At 32.8% G+C, this 26,914-nt stretch overlaps 2 protein-coding genes across 9 annotated transcripts in view; both read left to right on the forward strand.

Annotated features, from left to right (window-relative positions):
• Positions 1–634: 634 nt before the first annotated feature.
• Positions 635–16,934, forward strand: LOC128218681 (spidroin-1-like). The gene is made up of 9 exons (XM_052926337.1): positions 635–873; positions 1,898–1,996; positions 2,759–2,943; positions 3,795–4,130; positions 5,024–5,316; positions 5,685–5,753; positions 6,719–6,791; positions 11,686–11,748; positions 12,700–16,934. Exons 1-9 carry the CDS (start codon positions 828–830, stop codon positions 12,793–12,795), a joined length of 1,260 nt encoding a protein of 419 aa, XP_052782297.1. The 5' UTR covers positions 635–827; the 3' UTR covers positions 12,796–16,934.
• A 1,665-nt stretch (positions 16,935–18,599) lies between these two features.
• Positions 18,600–26,914, forward strand: part of LOC128219943 (myosin-VIIa-like) — a 44,509-nt gene continuing 36,194 nt past the window's right edge. For 3 of the 8 annotated variants that reach the window (XM_052928134.1, XM_052928129.1, XM_052928133.1), the window contains exon 1: positions 18,600–18,742. The gene's annotated coding sequence lies outside the window, so the exon portion shown is untranslated. Of the gene's footprint in view, positions 18,743–20,800; positions 20,926–26,130; positions 26,227–26,914 lie in introns of those variants that run through there. The other 5 variants (XM_052928135.1, XM_052928137.1, XM_052928130.1 and 2 more) reach the window with 4 other exon arrangements.

The raw sequence follows: 26,914 nt of genomic DNA on the forward strand, positions 1-26,914 counted from the left end.
AGCACTTTTATGGTGACCGCCTTTGGTAACATGTTTTGGGCTGCTTTTGTAAAATCTTTAAAACAAAATAAAGAAAAATCCCTAAAAGTATAGAAATATAGAGGAATTCATCTATTACTTTTCTACAACCGATATTTTTGTTAGCAAGCAATAATTAATTTCATGCGGCAACACATTTTTTACAATAAAATACCCGTGCCATTGAATTGGTCAGTGATGTGCGTTAAAATGAACCACATTGTGAAACAAATACATCTTATGCTTCATTTTTTAGTGTTACACTTGTACAATTTGCGGCGAGGTTCTTTTATCTCTCTAGAGCGACGCCCTTTGACACGTTGTACACATGTACGGACCATCGCTTTTTAAAAGATAATGAAAGCCTTACAATAAAATATAAATTCGAATGAAGGAATATACCATTTACAATACGATCGTATGTATATTGCACAATCTAAAAATCAATTAACTTTAAAAGAAAAGTACACAGAAAAATCAGTTTTTCATGTATTCACATTTCGTTTACAAAGGGAAGACACTGCGTGATACTAGAATCAGTTGTGTATAACCTAATAAATTTAGCTTTATGTAACCCATAAAATAATGCACAAAAAACAAACTTGTTAAATGCTTAAATAGTAAATTTATATTAAAAAATACGTTGAGTTTGTAGACTATTTTACCAATATACTTGTTTTCATTAACTATACAGTATATCTTTAAAATCCTTTACGTGTTCCTAAAAATATTTGTGCATTGTTTACAATGGAACTCTGACAACAAAAACAGATATTAATCCAAAAAAACTCCCAATTCCATAGCGTCGAATGGCATCAGTTAAGATGGAAGTTGATAAAGTTGACATGAGTCTTGGTAAGTTTGTTGAAGAATAATTTTTGATATTAAAAAGTTTATTTAACTTAATAAAAACTTGATTATTGAAAGTTTTAGGAAAGCTAAACCATGTAAACGGCCCAAAGCTAAATACATGTCCACTCAGGTACACATAAATTGTCTAATACTTAGTAGAAATGAAAGGTTAATCCAGAGACAAATGTTGGATGTGGAGCTAAATTGAAAAAAAATAGGCGGTTAATTGGAGTGTAAAACCATTTTTAGTCTACAATGTGTGTGTTTTGACAGATTTCTGCTACTCACCTGTAAATATTCTTTGCAATGAATGCAGCATATGTATTTATATGATGTTTATTTATGCTTATATTATTGATGTTCTAATCAGCGATTAAGAACAGAAATTGATTAGTGCAGCCCAAATTTGGGGACAATCAATTTTATTTAGTCACAATCATCATCGATTTCACCGGCAAGTTGTTTTTTTATTCCTCTCATTATTTACGTTCTGTTATTTTCCTCCTATTTTCTCTTTTGAATTCAATGATCATTAGGGTTCAGTTGTTATCGTTAACAACATGAACAACATGACTGAAAGCGACAACTTTTAACAACTCCAAACATAATTAAAAATAATTTGGTCAGCTTAAAATTTGGAAAAAAGAAGTAAATTTTAAGATGAAAAAGGAGTAGCTGGTCAGTTTCTTTAATATTTGAAACGGTTCAACAGAAACCTTCTTAGAACGCTTTGATAGTTTCCAACCTTGACCTTTGGATTATTTTTTTATTATTATATAATTCATCATCGGAACAGTATAAGTTTATATTCTCTATGTTTTCTGATAACAAAAAAGAAATGAAATTTCATAATCCTGGTTATGAAAGCAAGCAAGCATATCGGTATCTTATAAAAAAAACTTGGTTATCACTGAAGGAATGGTTGGAATCTGCAGAACATGTATTCTACAGGACTGCAACTTTTTTCTACCTGTTAACTGTAATTATTTAAATCCTTAGACATAAAAGATAATTCCCACTATTTCAGATGACATCATCAAGCTGAACAGGAAGGAACAGCGTGCTAACAGGGGGCAGGGTCGAGGTGGAGGAGCTAGAGGAAGGGGCAGGGGAAGACCAGGGACAGGTAAGGATCCATTCATGTTACTCCTCAACAGTTTTTAAAGCAATCTGCTCTTTATTTCTCAATCACATGCATAAAGATTTTCATCCCTCGTCAGGAGATTGGGGGATGGATCGAAATTCTTGGGGATCTTCAGCCCAATCAGGGAATATGGCTTGCATGTGGTTAGTTGTCTATTATTCTGACATAAAATCAATGTTTGTGTTAAATTTTTAGTTTACAATGTTTGTGGAGTAATTGATAAATACTTTAATATGCTGAGTCACTCCCAAAAGTTATGGCAAGATGTTGCTCAAGGGTCTAATCTTATGATGTGGGGAAAACTTGAGTATTCGGGTAAAACTCATTTGTTCAGCTTGGTGACAATCCAAAGTCACATATACCCAGGTTGAATCTTACCCCTGATGCCTTGGTGAGATGCGAATGAGCTGACTGGACAACTAAATTAACAATCTCCTACTCGGTGATCTCCCTGGAGGTACAGAGAAGATCTATGTGACAACTCATGAAAAGATGCTGGATTTCAGCGGTTTCCTTTTAAAGAAACTTATTTTATTTGATCTCAGTGCTGTTTTGTTTGGTTTAAATCTTTTAATTTAAAATAAATGTTTCATATCTAAAAGCTCAATTATATTTGGAAAAAAATCATTAAATTTTAAAGATGTTGAGCACAGTCAATTAAGTTGTAATTACATTACAAAATAATGAAAGGGAAGTAAGCACTGCATGGTGTTTACTTATATAAATGTAACATGTACTATCCAGGTAGAGGAGCTGGTGGTCAACCTCAGAGTGGCCGAGGGTTTAGTAGGGGAGGCTACCGTGGTCGCGGGGCATCAAGAGGGCGGGGTTCGTCTCGAGGCGCCACAAGAGGAGGGGCAAATATAAGGGGTCGCGGACCAAACAGATACCAGCAACTACAGCTGTCCAGTCCTGTACAGAAACTGAAGGTACTAACTAGATAACACAGTTTGCAATGGTCATAATGATGCTGCCTGTTAGTCACTGTTTAAACAACCAGAACTCCTTGGCCATTTTCCATTGAAAACAACCTCAGATCCAATGGACAGTTTTCAATTTTAGGATTTTTTACATTTAACTTCACTGCAAGAAGTTTGCATAGTAATTTTAATTCAGCAGTTAAACCTTAGTACTTTACTCATAGTAATATTAGTCATTTATACAAAAATACACTTCACTTGGAATCAATTTGAACTAAGTAATTCAAATTCCACATAAAAACACTACATAACTCTTGCTTATATTGCTAATAAAACACACAGGTAGTTAAAAGATGTGCAAGTATGCATGGGTGTTACCTATTTTTATAGGTACAAATTACAGTGTTAATTGACTCGCCAAGTCTGACTTCTTTGTTGTTTGTTAATCGATTCGCCAACTCTGACTTATTTATTGTTTGTTAATCGATTCACCAAGTCTGACTTCTTTATTGTTTGTTAATCGATTCACCAAGTCTGACTTCTTTATTGTTTGTTAATCAATTCACCAAGTCTGACTTCTTTATTGTTTGTTAATCAATTCACCAAGTCTGACTTCTTTATTGTTTGTTAATCGATTCACCAAGTCTGACTTCTTTATTGTTTGTTAATCGATTCACCGAGTCTGACTTCTTTATTGTTTGTTAAGCGATTCACCAAGTCTGACTTCTTTGTTGTTTGTTAATCGATTCACCAAGTCTGACTTATTTGTTGTTTGTTAATCAATTCACCAAGTCTGACTTCTTTATTGTTTGTTAATCAATTCACCAAGTCTGACTTCTTTATTGATTTTCTTTTTACAGTTACAGCAACAAACAGCCAAACAGATCACAAGGGGGAGAAGTCGAGGTCTTGGGACAAGGGGAGGATTTAGGGGTCGTGGGAACTTGAGAGGTCAGGTGGTCACCAGGGGTCGTGGAGGTGCAAGGGGTCGTGGGGTCAGAGGTGCTAAGTCAGGAATCAGAGGTCAAGGCCAGAGTTCACAGGGGGTTGTTGGGTTCACAAGCCTGAACCGACAAAGACAGCAGGCAATGAATGTCCTGTTGAAAGCAAAGAAAACACTGGCCAATTTAGATTCCCGACAACAGCAGCAGAAAGGCCGAAGGTCACTGGTTCTGAATCAGCAGCGAGGCCTACAGGTAAAGCTGCACTCTCACAGATTGACCGTTTTGATTTAACAAATATTTTTGTCTTGGAATGAGCAAATTTTTTGTGCATTTCTATAATTTGTGATTTACATTGAAAGACTGTTGACAAAAAATCGTATCACAGTTTTTCTTATTTACAGTTGAAAATTGATGTTTAATTCCAATAAACTTATTTTTTTAAAGTGTTAGTGAGGCTTTTAGTCTTAAAACATCAATTTATAACTGTAAATAAAAATAAATAAGTTTTCAAAAAGGTCAAACTGTCAGAGTGCAGCTTTAAGATAATAATAATCCATTTTTAAACAACATTTTTTTTCTGTTCATTATATGCCAGGATAGATAATAGGCAGGGGAAATAGTGGGAACAATTCATTACAAACCTTTAATATTATGATTGTACACATGAAAACATGAAACTGGATCAATTAATTCCGAGTTTATTTATACGATCTATGATCTGCACATGTAAAAGTAATCATTTGAATGCTTATCTTGATTTATCATGTTATTTTAATATGTTTAAAAAACCATCCCTGTACTAGAAGGCTAAAAAAACACCTGTTTTTAGTCCCAACCCTAATTATTTTGTGGTATAATAATAATAATCATAAGTTTGTTAATACAGTATTTGAAATATAAACAATATGGCTCTAATACAGTGATAAATTTAAGGTGTTTTGGATTATTTTCTTGGCAACATTATTGTGAGAATGTGTATGTATGTAAACTATGCAACAATATACATACTTTGTGCTCAATGAATGATTTTCAAAAATAACTGTTTTTCCTACCTACTTATGATTTTTTCCAGAACACTGCAGTAATGTCAGATCTTATTTGTTCGTGTTTAGCCTTACCTACATGTATATATGACTGTACTTCAGATATCCACAAGCAATCTAAGCCCGCGAGGTCGTGGGCGAGGCAAGGGGGGATATGGCAGTACTCTATCCCTCACAACCGTGGGGTTGAAGACCCGTGGTCGTGGGAGTCGCGGGAGATTAAATGTGCAGGCTGGAAGACAATTTGGCAGTACAGTGTCACTTAACTCTACAGGGACACCGCGTGGTGGGCGTGGCCGAGGGAGAGGCAGAGGGCGGGGACAGGGCAGGGTTCTGACACGGGTGATCACAAACAGTGCCCTCACGGGTGGGGCTCAGGGAGGCAAGAGACGGAGGTTGGTTTTCTTTTGTGTTACACAATTGCTATGCAAAAGATTGTAAACCTTCCCCCAGTACATGTATATCAAAAAATCTCACATATTTACTCAACTAAGAACAACATTTAAATCCTGTTTATAACATAAATGCTGATTGGTTTGTCCACTTATTTATTTTATCATTTAAAAAATATGTTTATTTTCTTAAATTTAAGTCATAAGATTTGCATAAAAGACATATGCCTGTCATAATTTGGTATTTGAAATGACAATGGAATGTCCTTCCCTTCAAGTTTTGTTGAGCCCTTTTACTTTTCAATGATATTAATTAAATATGAAAAGATGTGTAATTAAACATGATATAATGGTATTTTCCATGTTTTCAGATGGCGCGTTCCTAACACCCAGACGGACGACTCCGGGATTCTCACAGTATCTGTAGCCAACTCTCCACCGTAGGTTCTCATTGTCATGTTCTTTGTCAGAGCTTAAATCATATTTAGGTTTAGCGAGGGAGATATTGCTTTGGTGTTGGCCTTCATTCCATCCGTCGATCACACTTTTTTTACCATATGAAATATATACAATGAATATTTTGAAATATAAGTAATGTACTGTAATAGCTACTTAATGAGATAATTTAACAGCGTTAAAAATATGAGAGCTTTAGAGTGATGTTTTAAATGTATTGAACGCAGTAATTCATCTAACAAGTATTTACAATATAAATAGAAAATCACATGGGGCAGTGCTCCAGCCAGTATTTAAAAAAGGCAGGATGCTTGGATGTGTATGTGTTGTAACAACTTTCAATACAAATATTTTTTTATGAATTCCTGAGCTGTTATTCTAACTTTAGTGTCAAAATTATGTAGTTTTATTATTTTCATACTTTATTTTTAAACATACACAATATGAATTGAACATTGGCCCTTGCAAGTGCCCCATTAACGCTCATGCAGTGCGCATCTGAAGTGCCCTTTCGGACCTAGAACCCTGCCCTTTTCAAATCCTGGCTGGAACACTGATTATCATAACAAAGTCTTCAGATGTATGGTATTATAAGTTACGGGGTTAGTAGGTGACCCGGTATGGGATATACAGGATAAAGGAAACCAGGGTGAGAGAGAAGCCCCAGCCCGAGGATTGTTTTTCTGCAGCTTGTATATCTTTTATTGGGTCAGCTACTGACCCCATAACGTATGTATCACATTCACAACCTGTTTAAAGTTATCAAGATGCCATTACTATCTGGGAAATGTTTCATTTATTCAGCAGTCTGAAAAAAAGACATCCGTCTGGTATGTTTTCAAGATTATTGACCTAATATGGAAAATTATATGGGCATAGCGTAACCAGTCCTGGCGTTATGTCATTCATGTTGTGTGGTATATAAACATATAATTATCATGTTTTTCAGTCCACAACCAAAAAACCGGTTACCAAGATACGAGGTTAACGACACTGACCCTTCGTTGCAGGCACAAATCAGGGTGAGGAATAAGGCCATGTATAGGATCTAACATTCAATACCACTTATTTAAAAAGATTATGAAATGAGTTATGGTATAGCTAGCTATAAGGTTAGTTTCATAACATTTGGTATAAAATAGTAACAAATAAAAAAATATAAATAAATGACGCATTTGCAGTAGTTAAAATTAGCAAGCCAACAAGCCCTGCACTGGTCAAATGTCATCGGGGCTTGCTAAAATTCAGAATTTTATATAGCAGGGCTTGTTAAAAAATTTGATGCCAATCAATAGTATAAGAATTCGGGCTTGTTCATCCAAAAGTTTAATTTTGATGACCGATTTGTCAAATTTATTCATTTTGCCATAGAAGTTTTATGCTAAATAAGTAGGGTGAAAGACATCAATGTTTGGTTATATACATGAAACACTTGTGTAATACTTGAAAATATATTCTACTTGTAATTAAATTAAAACAAGCAAAACATGCCCTTTGTCAGACATATAAGTTAAAAAATGCAAATCATGAGTAATTAAGAAAGTCATATGATATGCATATTTCATAATTTAAATTAGATCAATGCAATCCTGGCAGCACTTATTTACCATAACTTTCTTTTTTTCACATTTTGGTTGTATTCTGTACCTATATCATTAAAATCATATTCCTTATAATTGCTCCACAACTTTACCCTCTGGGTACTCAGCATAATGAAATAAAGTGATCACCAGAAAAAAAAATGTTCTGCGAAAGTATTACCCTTCAAGAATGTCTAGACATGTTAAATCGTTGTATGAGGCATGCAGGTTCCCTGAACTTGCAAAGAAAGCAAGCACAAACATGTGAAATATATGTGTGATATTTGCAAGAAGTTATTATACATTGTGAACAATGGTGCGAATTTAACAGGAGAAACAAGTTTATTTGAAATATTAATGTTTAATTTAATTATACAAGGGCTGTAGCAACAATTAGAATCATTTTATTTATACCGAGTTCATCTCCCCTGCATTATGGGAAATACCTATAAATTTACTTATGCCTTCTAATTATTTGAACAGTGTTTTGTTTGGTTAATACTAGTTGATATTCCCTCGATTATGAAGGCAATTGAAATTTGATATGACCTCTCAAGTCCTGGGTAGAGATAGTACTGTGTCCCTTTTGAGAATCCATAAGAAAATACCCAGGATGGAGATCGAACCCACAACCTCATTGAAGAGAAGTGGACACCTGTACCACTAGACCACTCTAACCCCAAATTAAAGAGATGTTTTGAGGATTTTCTCACAAATATAAACTGCTTCCAGTAATATCCTTGTGCAATGTAAAATACAAAAAAGTAATAAAGGTATAAAAAAAGAGGCTGTCGCTAATAGCGTGGCGCTTTCTTTTTATCTTATAGAACAGAAAATGCACTAGTGTTTTTGAAAAATGTAGACATTAAGTGCACTTGCACAGACAATAGTGAATTATTCACCACATTATCATAAATTTGATTTTTAGCTCTACTAATTCGAAGAATAAGATGAGCTATACTACTCACCCAAGCGTCAGCATCAGCGTTGGCGTCACACCTTGGTAAAGGTTTTGCATGCAAGCACACATAGATTAATATCTCAGCAACTACTTGAGGTATTGCATTGAGACATTAAACAATGGTACTCAACCATCCAACCTACTTAGTTAACCAAGTTAGATAACTCTAGTTTGCATTTAATGCAAATAATAGGCCTTTATTATTTGACTTAGAAATTCTGGTTAAGGTTTTGCGTGCAAGCACACATAGGTTAATATCTCAGCAATTACTTGAGGTATTGCATTGAAACTTTACACAAAGGCTTCCAACCATTTAACCTTCTTATTTAATCAAGTAAGATAACTCTATCTTTTATATTATATAATTTTTGCCCCTTTATCGTGCCAATTAGAAATTCTGGTTAAGGTCTTGCACGTTAGCACACATAGGATAATATCTCAGCAACTTCTTGATTTATTGCATTGAGACTTTATACAATGGTACACAACCACCCAACCTACTTGAATAACCAAGTTAGATAACTGTATTTTGCAAATAATGGCCCTTTATTATTAGACTTAAAAATTCAGGTTAAAATTTTGCATGTAACCACATTTATGTTAATATCTCAGCACATCATGTATTGCATTGAAATCTAATCAAACAGTGATCCATGCATGTTTCGCCAAAACTTTTCAATCCTTACACTGAAAAGCGGCGGAATAGTCGAGCCCGCTGTCTCTGTGACAGCTCTTGTTAATAGTAAAGTAATCTTTTCCCTCGTACATGAGCCTTTTCTTGCATGCCACGAAGGCTATTTGTGATTGTATTTAGTAAATGACATAACATAAATTTTATTTTGATTTAAGCATATAAAGCTTATCCTCATATACAAAAACCAGCAATTCATAAATATACAAATAATGCAATAAGGCTCAATCACAATTGATAGCTCTAATTAGGTTTCCTTACGTGTAACATTTCACAATCTACAATAGAGAAGGTAATGCATTACAAAGTATGATTTACTGTACAATATTGATAATATAATCTCTTTATTTAGAGGCTTTAATGATATACAATGCTAGTTTATGCAATTGGTGTTTATTTCTGACGTAGAGAAGTTGAATAGATTGATTATACTAGGCCTTTTTACATAATAAGAAGGAATTAATTTGATTAAATCCTTGAAGTTATGCTAATTTTGGATGGCTTGTGAATGCATATTATTTTGTTATCATTTGAAAGAGTTTAATGTGCTGGAAAACAATAAGTAATAATTATGCCCCTTCTAAGGCTTCGCACATGTTGGTCGGTACATCGGTCGACCAAAGCTTGTCTGAGTGATAACTTGAAATGATTTTAAGAGTCATCGGATCAAAGGTTAAGGTCACAGTGAACATTAACAGGAAAAGGTTGTCAAAGCTTGTCCGAGTGATAAGTCAACAATGCTTGGACCTATGGTCATCAAACTTGACATGGAGGCTTGTCCTGACCAGTAGCTGACCTCTATTGAATTTAGGGGTCGTCGGGTCAAAGTTCAAGGTTACATTGACCTTAAATGCTAAAAGGTTGTCCAAGTGATAACAATGCTTGCACCCATAGTCATCAAACGTGACATAAAGGTTGGGCCTAACCAGTAGATGACCTCTATTTTTAATTTTAGGGGTCATTGGGTCAAAGGTCAAGGTCACAGTGACTTTGAATGTGAAAAGGTTGTCCTAGTGATAACTTGTCAATGCTTGCACCTATGGCCCTCAAAAGTGACTTGGAGTTTGACCCTGACCAGTAGATGACGCCTATTGAGTTAAGCAGTCATCGGGTAAAAGGTCAAGGTCACAGTGACCTTAAAAGCAAAAAGCTTGTCTGTGTGATAACTCGACAATTCCTGCACCCATGGCACTCAAACTTGACATTTAAGTTGGGTGCGACCAGTAGATGACCTCTATGGATTTTGAGGTCAAAGAGTAATCAGTCAAGGTCACAACTTATATAGGTCAATGAAATTTAAGTCATATTTACTTATTCCCTGCAGCTAAGAGGATACATTAATGGTTTGGTTTTTTTATTTGGTTAAAGATATCTATAATATGAATTGATTGGTCAATATTTATCCAATGATTAGTACTAACCAGTCATCAGTCATATCATTTGAATGTGTAAACTAGCCTAAACTGGCCTCTGAATTACTGATCCAAGCTGTATACAATTTGCTGCCGATAATCATCAGCAATTTGTATTAAGCTTGAATAAGTTATCCATGGGTTATCTTTAGTTTGCACATTTAAATGATTTCATTGGTTAGTATAAAATTTCATATAAATATTGACCAATCAATAAATATTTTGGCCAACTCTAACCAAGCCAAAGACTAAACCAGTTTTATACAATTGGCTTCCGATTATCAGCTTATTTGTGGGTCTCGTACCTTAAGTCTGTAATACCTTAAGTCTGTAAGTTCAAATAAGATTCACAGGATGTATGTAAAAGTAAATGTTCTTTTATGGTTCACTAATCTATTTCTAGTGCAGAAGCTGAGTGTTTGTTTGCTAAAGGCTGATATGAATGCCAACTTTCTGACAAGTTGCATTCCAAAACAATGGTCTTGTTTTGTTTTTTGTTGTTGTTTTTTTAGCTTTAGAATTTGATAAAGTTAAAGTCATTCTCGATTCTATTTTTTGGGGTAGAAACCAGTACTGATGTCCTTTTTGAAAAGCCATGAGAAAGTTCTTTTGGTAGGAATCAAATCCACAACCTCTTGGGTGAGAGCCCACGAGAAAGTTCCCCTGGTGTTGATTTTTGAAATTTCAAGTAAAACATTCATTTAAATTTGAATTAATACCATTACAAATAGAAGTTCTTGATCTTACAATTTTAAATTTAATTTGGTCATACACTCGATGATAACATAGCCCCAATATGTATGAGTACATGTATGTAAGTGGTCATAATAGCACAAGCCCATAAGCCCAGCACTGGTAAAACACCTTCCAGCCTTACTAATTTTTTTGATTTTATATGGCAGGGCTTGTTTGAAAATGAAATGCTAATCACAAGTGAAAGAATTCAGGCTTGTTCATCCAAAGGTATAATGTCAATGACTGGCAAGTATTATTTATAGAATCATACATCGTTGACCATGGCTTTTGGTTGATAAACACCCAAGTGGGAAGAATAATTGCCCGAGAGTACTTATTTTCACTGCGGCAATTATCAACCAAAAGCTATGGTCAACTATTATTCTATAAATAAGTCCCCGCAAAAATGATTCTCGTTTCCAACCGTGAGATAATCATGGCACGTGAGGACAATTGTGTTATAATTGCCCGACGAAGACAAACACATTCAACATAACATCATTTTCACGTAATTACATTATTATATTATTGTTTTAGAACCTGAAGCCTGCTACGTCAACAAAGTACGTCTTCAAGAAGGCAATGTTTGCTCAAGCCACAGTAAGTTTTTCTCATTTATTTTTTGCAAATCAATACATACATATTTAAAATAAATGAGGCAAAATAGCAATTCCATATTTAATTTTATTTGTATATGGAAACACATACGCTCGCATACAGTGCACCGTAAGTACTGTTCATTTAACTTTGAGACCAGGGAAAATGATTTAAGTTAAACTCCGGTGGTAGAAATTTTTTGTATCTGCCTTAGATGCATCCTTGTCTCTTCATAGAATTTAATGATTTGAGGTGAACAATATAGGTTGATGCAAACATTTTTTTGTTTTTAGTTTTAATGCATTATTATGTTTTACTTAATGAATTTCACTTTTAATGATCAAATCAAAAAAGCATATGATTCAGATGAATATAAAAATATGAGACTTATGAATTTTTAAGTTAATAGCTTATGTGGCCACAATATATTTTTATCTGTATCTCGAGTTGAATGATTAAAACACTAAATAAAATGGGAGGCTTGCTGCGAGTGAAATTTTCACTTTTAGTGTTCACGAGGTGAAATACAAACTGAAACAAACAATGGCAAAAATTTATTATATGCCTAATATTGGAGTTAAGTAATTTAATTACACACCAAGTTGTATGCCCACTTATTGTCTTTTCGAAAATGACGTTACAGCCCTGTTTGTGCTGACATTTGATTTGGAACTGAGCGGGTTAGAATTTCAAAACCTTGAAAATATCAATTAGATCCTTTTTAATAAGCTATCTAAAACTGAAATATCCGATTATTTCACTGATGAATCACGATAAACCACCAGAAAGCATATTATAAACATCTGAAAGGATATATTTTCAGCTAGAATATCGCAACACTTTTGATTCTATCCAGGCCCATTTTTATCCGTTTTTGTTTTTTTGTTGAAATTCATATTGAAAGACAAGTCATGTTAACCTATTTAATTTATATACATTGACATTATATTTCAGACCACATCTCTGAATGAGCGATTCTCAGAGAGCCCAGCCGGTTCCCAGCAGGCCAACCCATCCACCGATACCCTGGGCAGAAAAGTGTTCTTTTAAACCAGTATTGTGCCATAGTGGACACTGAGATTTTAGTGCACATCTCATTTTGAAACACTGACATAACATTCTGTGCTCATGTATATTCATACATTGTAGATCATGTTATTATAATTTTGTCCATTGTGTGTCTGATTCTTTTATGGATTTCTTGATTATTTCTGAGATGGGTAAACTATAAATCTGGAGTTACAATTTTGGCACATCCAGATAGTTTTTGTTCTTAAAGGGACTAGACACCATATAGTCCAAAAATCAGCAAACACTGTATTTCCGCAAAACAAACCTAGAACTGTCAATGCCAGCTAGTAGGAGGCCAAAAATACATTGGTTTTCCAGTTTAAATCATATCTATTTATAAGTACAGATAAATATATATACTAATGTTATTTTTAAACTTACTGGGATTTATGTGGTAGACAACCTGAATAAATTTGAATTGGAAAAAAGCCCCAAAACTCTGATAGATGCATGTGTCGTAAGGGATTTGATACATCAGCAAGTAAGATTCAATGCATTGTACACAACGATATCAATTTTATGCAATTTTTTGACAATTTTCTTCATTTTTTTTTTACAATTGTATCATCTGGTGTCCAATCCCTTTAAACATGAACTCTGTACGTTCTCATTCATGTAAATACTTGCAATTGTGATGACTCAATTTTTCTTACTGAATTATGCTGTTATTTAGTATTTAACCCTTCTGTCATAGAAAAGGGGCCACATCAGCTGCCCCTGGTTTATCCCTCCAGTGAAAAGGCTTATCTCTGAGGCTATAAAGTAAACCTCGTTTTTGCAGCCTATCCTACACGCGCAGTATCCAAATGAAACTTGGTACACACATTGCCAGAGATAGTACACACATGGATAACAAGGCCCATAACTCTGACTTAAATGATTATTGAGTTATGCCATCTTCATTACAGAAAAAAAACAAAAACATAAGTTTTGGCTTTCAATCCGCAGCACTCATGTTTTAGAATACTTACAACTACATATAAAACACTATATGTGTATCATAAAAATGACATGACAGTTAGAAAATGTGCTTTTTGCATGGTAGAAATCCAGTACTGTTATACTGTTTTTAAATATTTGAAGTTTTACAGGGAAGGCAATATAATTATATTATGATATATGGTATGTTCGTGGGTTTTGGCTATTTCAGTGTATACTGGTTTAGGTGTTTGTATGATGGTATGGTTGTGTTAGTAGGGGGATATTTATGAAATATGCAATTATTATTTTTATAAAGATGCAGTTTAAACAAAAAGAGAGTTATTGAATATATGATATATATGCCAAAATGTGCTTACAACAATCATGAAACAAATAATTTCTAAACATGCAACGTTTTTCTACGAAATATTGGACATTGTCATTGATCAAACTATTAAACTATTTGTCAGTTAACATTGTCACAGTTTTGTGAAATGCACTAGGGTTTTACCTAAAACAGTTATGGAACTTGGGCGCTGTACCCTGCCCTTTGTTGGTAGCACCCCTCTGCCCTCAAGAAGACCAGCATGTGCACCTACTGCCTTCATGGAATTGGTAGCTTTAGATATTCAAATATTTCTTTTTTGTTTAAAAGTTATGATTATAATTTTATAAATAAATACAGATGTTATATACTTGGCAGATGAAACGTTAAATTCGATCAAAATTCGCTAAGTCAAATTCGTTAAGACCTTGGAAAGTATTTTGAGATATCAAAAATTTGGTATAACCGAAATACCATAATTCTACATAACCCATCCCATTTGACATTATACAGTTTGACGTAACCAGAATATTGAGATAGCTGTTTTCGACATTGGTCATAGTTTTTATTGTACTCTAATAACACCAAATTATCCAACAGTTTTTGCTAATTTTTTGATACTCAAGTTCTTCAAAGCCTAATACAATGTGCCCTTTTATTCTGAGCTCCCTGTCCTGTTTCAGCAGCACCCTGCATATATTAAAATTTCGCTAAAACCATATGTACAGAAAAAGTTGTGTTTTTTTTGTCATTTAGTTTTACACAAATTGCAAATTACAAGTATGCAAGAAAAGAATCAGTGCTGTTTTTCTGATCCAGACAGACTATCTTGATTTTATAAAATATGATTGAATAATGTGAGGTTTGTGTTAATATATGTTTATATTGTTTGTTTTATATGTTTTATAATTATTGGTGCTTTGGTATATTATTATCATTTTGACACAAACTTAGGTATTTTTTAAGTATCATGACAAAACAGGAACAGAATTGTACAGCCAGAGAATCAAAAAATCTCAAATCTTTGAAATACGAGATATAAAGAAATTATTCCTAATATTCGTACATATACGGTCAAAACCCGTTGGCTCGAAATTACAGGAACACGTGAGTGTATCTTGAGCCTCAGAAACTTTGAAAAAAGTAGAAAGGCTTACCTTTAGTTATAATAAATCAGTCCTTAACAAGGAGCCAAGGGATTATGAGCCAATGGTGTTTGACTGTAAAACACATATCATGTTATTATTTGTTTCATCTTATTTTAAAAAAGTACAATAAGCATACATTATGTGTTTCCATGTATATGAATTGCTCATTTTACTAAAAAATATACTTTATTGTGAATTTGAATGTTAAATGCTGAATTATTAAGCATTTTGAATGCAGATATGATCAATGTTTTATGGCTGTAATATAAGTGGTGTTGAACAGATTTGTATGTTTGTGGGCTGATTGGTCAGAACTTTGTTTAAGTAAATAACTTTGTTAACTTCGACGCTTTATTGCTATGAAAATTTTATCTAGACACTTTTGAGCTGTTGTATTTCTTATAAGGTTTAAGACAAATGTTTCAACTGTGAGTCTAATATCTTAATATATGAGCACAATTAAGAAATATTACACACCACTGAGGGTCATATGACATTATAAGGACCGGCCAGTCAGCCACCAAAGGTGTATATGGACCGAGGCGTTAGCCAAGGTCCATTCACCTTCGGGGGCTGACTGGCTTTATATTAAAACCTTATATTATACCGAACACTTTTCATTACTAGACAATATTTTAAAGTGATTTAAATGTGTTTTATTTAACAAACCTGATAATGTTTACTTGCGACAAGTTTTCGCCGTTGCGAAAATAGCAAGCCGCACTAACCAATCGTATGACGTCATCGGTCCATATTACATTTTTGGCGAGGTCCGGACCGGCCAAAAATATAATATGGACCGTTGATGTCATTAACCTGGATTTTCATCAAAATACAGTGATATACGGACCGATCGAGGTTATATATATAAAGAAGGAACACATTTATGTGAGGTATAATATTACAAAATAGTTCACCTTTGAAAGTTAACAACAACGCAATTGACAATTTTGTTAACTTTAACAATGTTGAACAATTGACTTTGTTTTATATTAAACCAAATTATGAATGTATATTATTTTATTTTTACATGATCAACAAAAAGACATAACTATAGTGTTTTTATCATGACAAGTACTATTAAAGATTCAGTCAATAACTATGAAAACTTTTATGTATTTTTCTCATAATTTCGGCTACAATCAATAAATAGTTTGTTGGCCATCCACATATGACACAAAAAATACCCTTGACCTGAAAGTTTTTAAGATATTCTGGTGGTCATATTTTCAAGTTCATTTATCATGATGGATTTAGGGGTTATAAATTAACATTACAAAAAAATAAACCCAACCTGCCCGCCTCTCAACACGAAAGTTGTGTGAGGCCTAACAAACTTTATTTTCATTGTGACCTTAGCAGTTTTATTTCCATGCATTGACGATGTTTATCTGATGTCTTTATAAAGAGATATGATAATAGCTTTAGCTCATTTAAATGTTTTTCAAAATTAGCTTTATGTCCCCCATTATTATTTATTATTTTGTTTATGTAGAATGGAAAAACAAGGTTTGTAATTTGTTTTTTGCTTAAGTGAATAACTTTAAATGCTTTAATACTTTGTTAAATGGTGATAAGTCAGAAGTTTGAACAAATTTAGGATGATAGCTTCATTTCTTTATTGACTGGTAGTCTAGAGACATTGTAACCATAAATTAGTTCATTGTACTATATGCCTCATACAACAGTTTTATTGACTAAATAAATGCCAAAATATATTTCAATATGATTTCTTTTTGATATTACTACGAAATGGATCACTCAGGTTTCTCTTGAACCACATTGGAGGTATGTTCTTTATTATGCAATAATTCTCATATAACATTATGGGAACCAGTCAAATGAGCCCTTACTGTGCTATACGTAGTGTGCAGATAAGTTAAAATGATATTGCAATATATGCACGCTTCTTTTTGCATGGTAAGATCGACAATTTTAGAACAAGATAGTTACTTCACTGGGCCTCACAATTGAAATTACAGTCGAACCTGGTTGGCTCGAACTCGCGTGGCTTGAGTTCCTCGTTTGCTCGAACTGGAAGTAAAAGACCGATTTCTTTTTTAACTGAAACTAATCATTCCCGCTTGGCTCGATTTTTTCGAAGCTCGAGGTATTTTCTCCGGTCCCTGGGCGTTCGAGCCTACGAGTTTCAACTGAATACATAACTCCTGCTTCATGTATAGTTTCAATTACAACGGTAGTTGGTGCAATAACAATTACTTATATCAGTTTACTGATAGTTAATATGCGATCAAGTTCGCATGTTGGAAGTCTTTGGGATCTCGTTTAATACTTCGAGATAACGAAAATTCGATATAACCGAAATGTAAAAAGTGCAAATAAAACCAAAAATGTCCACCAACAGAACAACTAGATCACAGAGTTCGATATAGGGTTTCGATTGTAATTGTACAGCATAGTCAAAGACATGTTATGACGTTTTACTGGTGGCTAAAGTGATATTTAAACACCGTGATTAACTTAGATATTTAGGAGTTGTTATTTAGTTTCTACGAACTTAGTTTAGCGGGATCCTGAAGACAGCTTAAAGCTGATTAGAACAACAATAGAGTCTGTTTCCTTGGAAGGAACCAGTACCGGTGTCCAATTTGTAGGTCGATGGGAACGTTCCACTGGTTGGGATCGAACCCGCGACCTCTAGGGTGAAAGTCAGACCCTTTTCACCACCTTAAAGGGTAAAGATCGGCATGTCTATATTATTATTTTAGTTTTTTAGTATTGTTTTTGAAACCCGACTACGTAAGTACATACTTGTAACAAGAAACGAGCTAAAATTCAACATTTCACTTATGTAGAATCTAAGTTTATTTAGTAATCAACACAATCAAAGTTTGTTTAGTGATCAACACAATATTTTGTCCAATGAGAAGGCAGTATACATGAACATCAAATTTGCTAATACATTTTTCAGTCAATCAGCCATAATTTATTGTAAAGCCGTAGATTTGTACAGTGATAGTTTACACAATAGTATGTAGACCACTAAAAGATAAAGAGTGTAAGTATGTTACAAATGGTTATGCAACTGCGTCACAACAAACCATTAATTTTTTTAAGTACACACTAACAACCTTTAACCATTCCATAATTTACCTTTCATGCATAAATATTTAGGGATAAATTAAAGTAAAATTTTGTCAGTCATGAAAGTATGACATTATTATACAATATTTTGAATAGTTTCTACATAATACTCTGTCATGAAAAAGATTGTAATTTCTATACTTTTCTAAAGCTAAATGAGTCATTTACGAAATAATGCAAGTTTCGCAAGTTTTATTTAAAGGGTCAATTCTGGTCACGGTGGTTGAAAATTGAAACTGATGTCTAGTTAGTTGAAGCAAATAATGGCAAACATCTTTATAAAGCGTTTCATGCATGAAATTCAAGCCGCGTTTTAACAAAAACTTTTCCCTTTAAACTTAGTTTTCAGTTGAGAAATATTTGTACTAACATTAGACGTGTTTATTTAAAGTGAACTTTGTATCTATAGAAAGGGATATCTTTTTGGGTAAGACACAGTGTTTTATTTGCATTTTATGCAGTTTTGCACGTTTAATGATATATAGACTAACATCAGAAAGTTAACTTTTTTGCGGTACGATGTAAACTTGCATGTTATGTTTAACACTAATAATTATATGTTTAAAGAATATCACTGTCTATAATGTAATGGTTGTAAGATTGTACTTACTAAATAACATCGTTTGATGCAATACAGTCGCATAACATTTTATTTATTGTAAGTACATTCTTACTTTCTTTTAATTTCTTTAGTGGTCTACTTTATATTGTGTAAACTACCATCTAGCTTGGCCAGCCATTGTTAATATGTACCACTTCACCTGATTAAAATCAATTCACAGAAATATATGAATTGAAAAACCTGAGAACTCTTTCCTTCTTATTGGACAAAAGAAAATAAAGACCACTAAAAGATATTCATTGAATGTTTTTAGTGTAATTGCTACCATTTAAAGGTATAAGATATCACAATGGCGATGTGCCTAGCTATTACAAGTAAGGCGATGGTATAATTTATCACTTTGATTACAGGCAGTAGTTTAACACGCATGCTAAAGGTATTCTGTATACAATGCAGTGAAGTTTCTATACTTGGTGACCTTATATTATAAAAGGATTACTGTAATCGTTAAGTGGTGGCTAAAAGATGTTTAAGTATGCACTAACAAATATATATAAATTATAGCAGTCCGCATAATCATTTATTTCGTGTTAGTACATATTAACACTCTTTAAGTGTTAAGGTGATCTATTTTATATTGTGTAAACTGATCACAAACATGCGCAGCCACTGTTTATATCTATCGCTTCACCTGATTAAAATCTTAACGGCTGACTGCTAAATTGCTGAAAGTATATCGAAAAACTTGAGCAATACTGCCTTCTCATTGGACAAAACATAATGTCGACCACTAAGTTAAGTTTTAATACCTGGAGTCCCCATATTATTGAAGGAGTGTATGTGGAGATATAGAATTTGTAAACATTAAGGCGAAAACAAATCATATTACAACAAAAACGCGTTTTTCGGCCTTGAGAGAAATGTTTTCCGAGTTGAAATAAAATAAAAACATAGATACTACAATAACAGTCTCTATAATGCACTTACTTACAAGTCAGTTATCAGCATCAATTTCCTTATAAATGCTATCAAAATTATGTATGGCCACATGGCATCTAAATTTAACATTATTACCAATGCTTCGATGCAAAGACAATTAGATTTAAACATTGGAAACCTTAAAGCTTAAAACAAATGTCTAGGGATGAGCCAAATGTTGCATTAATGTCTGAAAACCGGTGATATAAGACTGCTGGGGCCTGGGACCGTATTACAGAAGCTTCTTATATTCAAATTTATCCGTAATTCATACAAAACGACCTTAAATGTACTAAAACAATTTTATTTTTAAAGAAAAATTTTAAGTCATATTACAGAAGCTTTGTATCTTAAAATATTCCTTAAATGGGACGATTTCTTTCTTAAATTATAAGGAAGGTCCGAACCTTCCTTAGAAGTTGAGGAAAAATCCTTGAAAGTTAAGAAAATAAACAGTTTTTTTGACTATTTACACTCGAAACTTGATGTATTATATCTAAATTAAGGCTTTATAAACGCTTTAAGAAAAAATGAATTTTCTTTGGCAGTATCTTAAACAATTAATATCTGTTCTATTGTAAGTAATCTTATATGACTGAATTAAAGGCATTAATACCAAAATCAGCTGAGTCTGAGGCGAAAATTAAAAACAAAGTTAAAACAGTCGTCTGTGAAAATGCAGCTTTAAACATTTGATACCTTAAAAGATATCTTACTCCTTTCACTGTACTCAATGTCAACTGTGGATAGAATTATAACAATAAACGATATCTAGTAAACTGAAGGTCGGAAGACAAGCAGTTTTGCTTAACCAATTTCAATCGATTTTGTATGGGTATATGAATGAATGGCATTTTTATGGGCTAATGTTTAAAACGGGATCATGTTTACTTCAGATACAATGGACAGGATAAGGCTAGTATTCTTTGTTGGGTTTGTTTATACATGTATACATAAAACCACACCTGTTTTGGAATTTATCTAAAATGTATTAAAAAGTGAGTGAATCGGAGTTCTGTTTTTGTGTGTTGGATTTTATGCTGTTCTAATATGGATAATTTTTTAATCAAGTAAGCTTATAACATTGGTACCACTCAGTTTATAATGCGTTTAAACACGAATTTGCAATATATAATTTAACGTATGCGTGTATGTTTTCGATAAGAACATGTATATATTAAACTTGATACATGGACGCAAAAACAAGCATGAGTCCTTATTTCAAAGAGTAGATTCCTTATTTTATTAATGGCGATTCCTTTTTCTAATCAGGATGAATCCTTATATTAATAATATTGATTTCCTTATTTAACGGCGATTCATTTTTCCCTTTTTGTACATTATATCTTTTTTAACATTATATTTTACTTTGGCTTCGAATTACAATTGAAGACGATCGTCACAAAGTGAGTACAGTTTTGTTTGAAAATGAAAAATGAATATCATACCAGACACATTAAGCCGTTTTAAGATGATTTATATCATTTATGCATACACACTTACATCAGAAGTATTATAATTTATAGTTGCATTCCTAATATAATGCTCTATCGCCTTGTGAGCAACGTTGCTTCTTTTAGATTCAATTCATTCAAATGATCGCTTCTTAAGGTATTCCAACCCTAACGGCATGGAATTCGAACTACATGGTTTGTTTCATTTCCTGAAAGCATGTCTAAGTTGTAAAATGTGGAATACCTTAACCAAATGATGCATCAAAATCCTGACATTAAACGTCATTATGGGTTGAATACCTTAACATAAGGATTATCAAAAGCTAACATTCTACGTTCGTATGGGTACAAAAACTACAAATGTTATATGACGATGCTAATGTTTTGCGTTCGTATGGGTGTAACATCTTCACCAAATTACGTATCAAAATGCTAACATTCCACCTTCGTATTGCTGGAATACCTTAACTAAATAATCACAATGATAGCATTGTAAGGTTCTTTTGAGTGGAGTGCCTTAAACAAATGATGTATACCAATGATGATATTTTACTTCGTTATGAGTCGAATACCTTAAACAAATAAAGTATCACAATAATAACATTCTACGTCGTTATGGGTGCAGTACCTTAACCAAATAAGTTATAACAATGATAGCATTTAAACGTCCTTATGAGTGGAATACGTTAACCAAATGATGTATAACAATGATAACATTTAAACGTCCTTATAAGTGGAATACGTTAACCAGATGATATATAACAATGATAGCATTTAATCGTCCTTATGAGTGGAATACGTTAACCAAATGATATATAACAATGATAGCATTTAAACGTCGTTATGAGTGGAATACGTAAACCAAATGATATATAACAATGATAGCATTTAAACGTCCTTATGAGTGGAATACGTTAACCAAATGATGTATAACAATGATAGCATTTAAACGTCCTTATGAGTGGAATACGTTAATCAAATGATGTATAACAATGATAGCATTTAAACGTCCTTATGAGTGGAATACGTTAATCAAATGATGTATAACAATGATTGCATTTAAACGTCCTTATGAGTGGAATACGTTAATCAAATGATATATAACAATGATAGCATTTAAATGTCCTTATGAGTGGAATACGTTAATCAAATGATATATAACAATGATAGCATTTAAACGTCCTTATGAGTGGAATACGTTAACCAACGTCCTTAGGAGTGGAATGCATTTAAACGTCCTTATGTGTGGAATACGTTAATCAAATGATGTATAACAATGATAGCATTTAAACGTCCTTATGAGTGGAATACGTTAATCAAATGATATATAACAATGATTGCATTTAAACGTCCTAATGTGTGGAATACGTTAATCAAATGATATATAACAATGATAGCATTTAAACGTCCTTAGGAGTGGAATACGTTAATCAAATGATGTATAACAATGATAGCATTTAAACGTCCTTATGAGTGGAATACGTTAATCAAATGATGTATAACAATGATAACATTTAAACGTCCTTATGAGTGGAATACGTTAACCAAATGATGTATAACAATGATAACATTTAAACGTCCTTATGAGTGGAATACGTTAACCAAATGATATATAACAATGATTGCATTTAAACGTCCTTATGAGTGGAATACGTTAATCAAATGATATATAACAATGATTGCATTTAAACGTCCTTATGAGTGGAATACGTTAACCCAATGATATATAACAATGATAGCATTTAAACGTCCTTATGAGTGGAATACGTTAACCAAATGATATATAACAATGATAGCAGTTAAACGTCCTTATGAGTGGAAAACGTTAACCAAATAATATATAACAATGATAGCATTTAAACGTCCTTATGAGTGGAATACGTTAACCAAATGATATATAACAATGATTGCATTTAAACGTCCGTATGAGTGGAATACGTTAACCAAATGATATATAACAATGATAGCATTTAAACGTCCGTATGAGTGGAATACGTTAACCAAATGATAAATAACAATGATAGCATTTAAACGTCCTTATGAGTGGAATACGTTAATCAAATGATGTATAACAATGATAGCATTTAAACGTCCTTATGAGTGGAATACGTTAACCAAGTGATGTATAACAATGATAGCATTTAAACGTCCTTTTGAGTGGAATACGTTAACCAAGTGATGTATAACAATGATAAGATTTAAACGTCCTTTTGAGTGGAATACGTTAACCAAGTGATATATAACAATGATAACATTTAAACGTCCTTATGGGTGGAATACGTTAACCAAAGTATATATAACAATGATAGCATTTAAACGTCCTTATGGGTGGAATACGTTAACCAAATGATGTATAACAATGATAGCATTTAAACGTCCTTATGAGTGGAATACGTTAACCAAATGATGTATAACAATGATAGCATTTAAACGTCCTTATGAGTGGAATACGTTAACCAAATGATGTATAACAATGATAGCATTTAAACGTCCTTATGAGTGGAATACGTTAACCAAGTGATATATAACAATGATAGCATTTAAACGTCATTATGAGTGGAATACGTTAACCAAATGATATATAACAATGATAGCATTTAAACGTCCTTATGAGTGGAATACGTTAACCAAATGATATATAACAATGATAGCATTTAAACGTCCTTATGGGTGGAATACGTTAACAAAATAATATATAACAATGATAGCATTTAAACGTCCTTATGGGTGGAATACCTTAACCAAATGATGTATAACAATGATAGCATTTAAACGTCCTTATGGGTGGAATACGTTAACCAAATGATGTATAACAATGATAGCATTTAAACGTCCTTATGAGTGGAATACGTTAACCAACTGATGTATAACAATGATAGCATTTAAACGTCCTTATGAGTGGAATACGTTAACCAAATGATATATAACAATGATAGCATTTAAACGTCCTTATGAGTGGAATACGTTAACCAAATGATATATAACAATGATAGCATTTAAACGTCTTTATGAGTGGAATACGTTAACCAAATGATATATAACAATAATAGCATTTAAACGTCCTTATGGGTGGAATACGTTAACCAAATGACATATAACAATGATAGCATTTAAACGTCCTTATGGGTGGAATACGTTAACCAAATGATGTATAACAATGATAGCATTTAAACGTCCTTATGAGTGGAATACGTTAACCAAATGATGTATAACAATGATAGCATTTAAACGTCCTTATGAGTGGAATACGTTAACCAAGTGATATATAACAATGATAGCATTTAAACGTCATTATGAGTGGAATACGTTAACCAAATGATATATAACAATGATAGCATTTAAACGTCCTTATGAGTGGAATACGTTAACCAAATGATATATAACAATGATAGCATTTAAACGTCCTTATGGGTGGAATACGTTAACCAAATGATATATAACAATGATAGCATTTAAACGTCCTTATGGGTGGAATACCTTAACCAAATGATGTATAACAATGATAGCATTTAAACGTCCTTATGGGTGGAATACGTTAACCAAATGATGTATAACAATGATAGCATTTAAACGTCCTTATGAGTGGAATACGTTAACCAACTGATGTATAACAATGATAGCATTTAAACGTCCTTATGAGTGGAATACGTTAACCAAATGATATATAACAATGATAGCATTTAAACGTCCTTATGGGTGGAATACGTTAACCAAATGATATATAACAATGATAGCATTTAAACGTCCTTATGGGTGGAATACCTTAACCAAATGATGTATAACAATGATAGCATTTAAACGTCCTTATGGGTGGAATACGTTAACCAAATGATGTATAACAATGATAGCATTTAAACGTCCTTATGAGTGGAATACGTTAACCAACTGATGTATAACAATGATAGCATTTAAACGTCCTTATGAGTGGAATACGTTAACCAAATGATATATAACAATGATAGCATTTAAACGTCCTTATGAGTGGAATACGTTAACCAAATGATATATAACAATGATAGCATTTAAACGTCTTTATGAGTGGAATACGTTAACCAAATGATATATAACAATAATAGCATTTAAACGTCCTTATGGGTGGAATACGTTAACCAAATGATATATAACAATGATAGCATTTAAACGTCCTTATGGGTGGAATACGTTAACCAAATGATGTATAACAATGATAGCATTTAAACGTCCTTATGGGTGGAATACGTTAACCAAATGATGTATAACAATGATGATATTTTACTTCATTATGAGTGGAATACCTTACACAAATAATAAATATAACAACGATAGCATTTTACTTGATATGGGTACAATACCTTAACCAAGCTATGTATTACAATGGTAACAATCTATTTCGTTATGTGTGGAATACCTTAAACAAAGGATGTATCACAATGATACCATTCTACGTCGTTATGGGTGAAACACCTTAATAAAATGATTGATAACAATGGTGATACTTAATTCGTTATGAGTGGAATACCTACACCAAATGAGTTATAACGATAATGATATTTTACTTCTTTATGAGTGTAATACCATAAATAATGATGTATAATAGTGATAACATTCTACTTGTTATGGGTACAAAACCTTAACCACCTGATGTATCGGAATAATAACATTTTATGGCTGTGTTTCCCCTTTGCAGCGATAGTTCCCCGGTGTACGACATACGTTTTTTGCAACAATTAGTAATATAAGTCATCAATATAGTGTCAAAATCAATACCATACTGTTTGTATCAGGAACTCATGCATGACATCGAGAATCGTTGATGTTGGAATGTTACTGAGTGATATATCAAATGCAGTTGTCAGATCTTTACTTAATACGTTTTGCAAGCGACAACCTTTCGAAAAGGATTTACATTGTATTTGCAAGCTGGATAATCTAATACAGGTATTTTTGTACATATTTACATATCTACATCATAAGAATTCAGTGTATATTTATAGTAAAGCTTTTTGGACCACTTTACGGAATACGTTTGCGTTTTTGCTTTTCTGTCCTAAAATATTTGCAATGCTAAGCTCTGTTGGATTTTCACAATAACTGCAGGTAGCCTAAATAAATGTTTGGTCTTTTGTTATTTTACAACGACTTAGTTCAGGGTGTCGCTTGTTTTCGCGTACGTAACTTAACCATAATCCTCCAAGTATGTATAAAGCTGTTCCTTTGCCATTTAAATGCTTAAGTGTAAATCTTCTGTTTTTTTTATTATGATTGATATAATACCTTTTTTTCGCGAACGATGACTTATACCTGTAAAATCAACAAAAATATACATGAATGGACAATGATAGTATAATGTTTTATATAGCTTATTTGTTTAAATGTCTTTCATGCAATGAATACGTTTTGTATATACCACACATTATTATTGACGTTCATCCGTTTTTTGAGGTCATCAACGATGACTGAAAGCAATTAAATCAACAAAAATATACAATATTACACAACTTAAGTATATATTTTATATAGTTTATTTCTTTAAACTTCTGTTATTCAATGATTACGTTTAGTATATACCGCATAATTTTAATTATGATTGACGTGTATCTTTTTTGCGGTCATCAACGATGACTGA

Source organism: Mya arenaria, chromosome 15 (genome assembly GCF_026914265.1).
Source record: "Mya arenaria isolate MELC-2E11 chromosome 15, ASM2691426v1".
Taxonomy (NCBI): Eukaryota; Metazoa; Mollusca; class Bivalvia; order Myida; family Myidae; genus Mya; species Mya arenaria.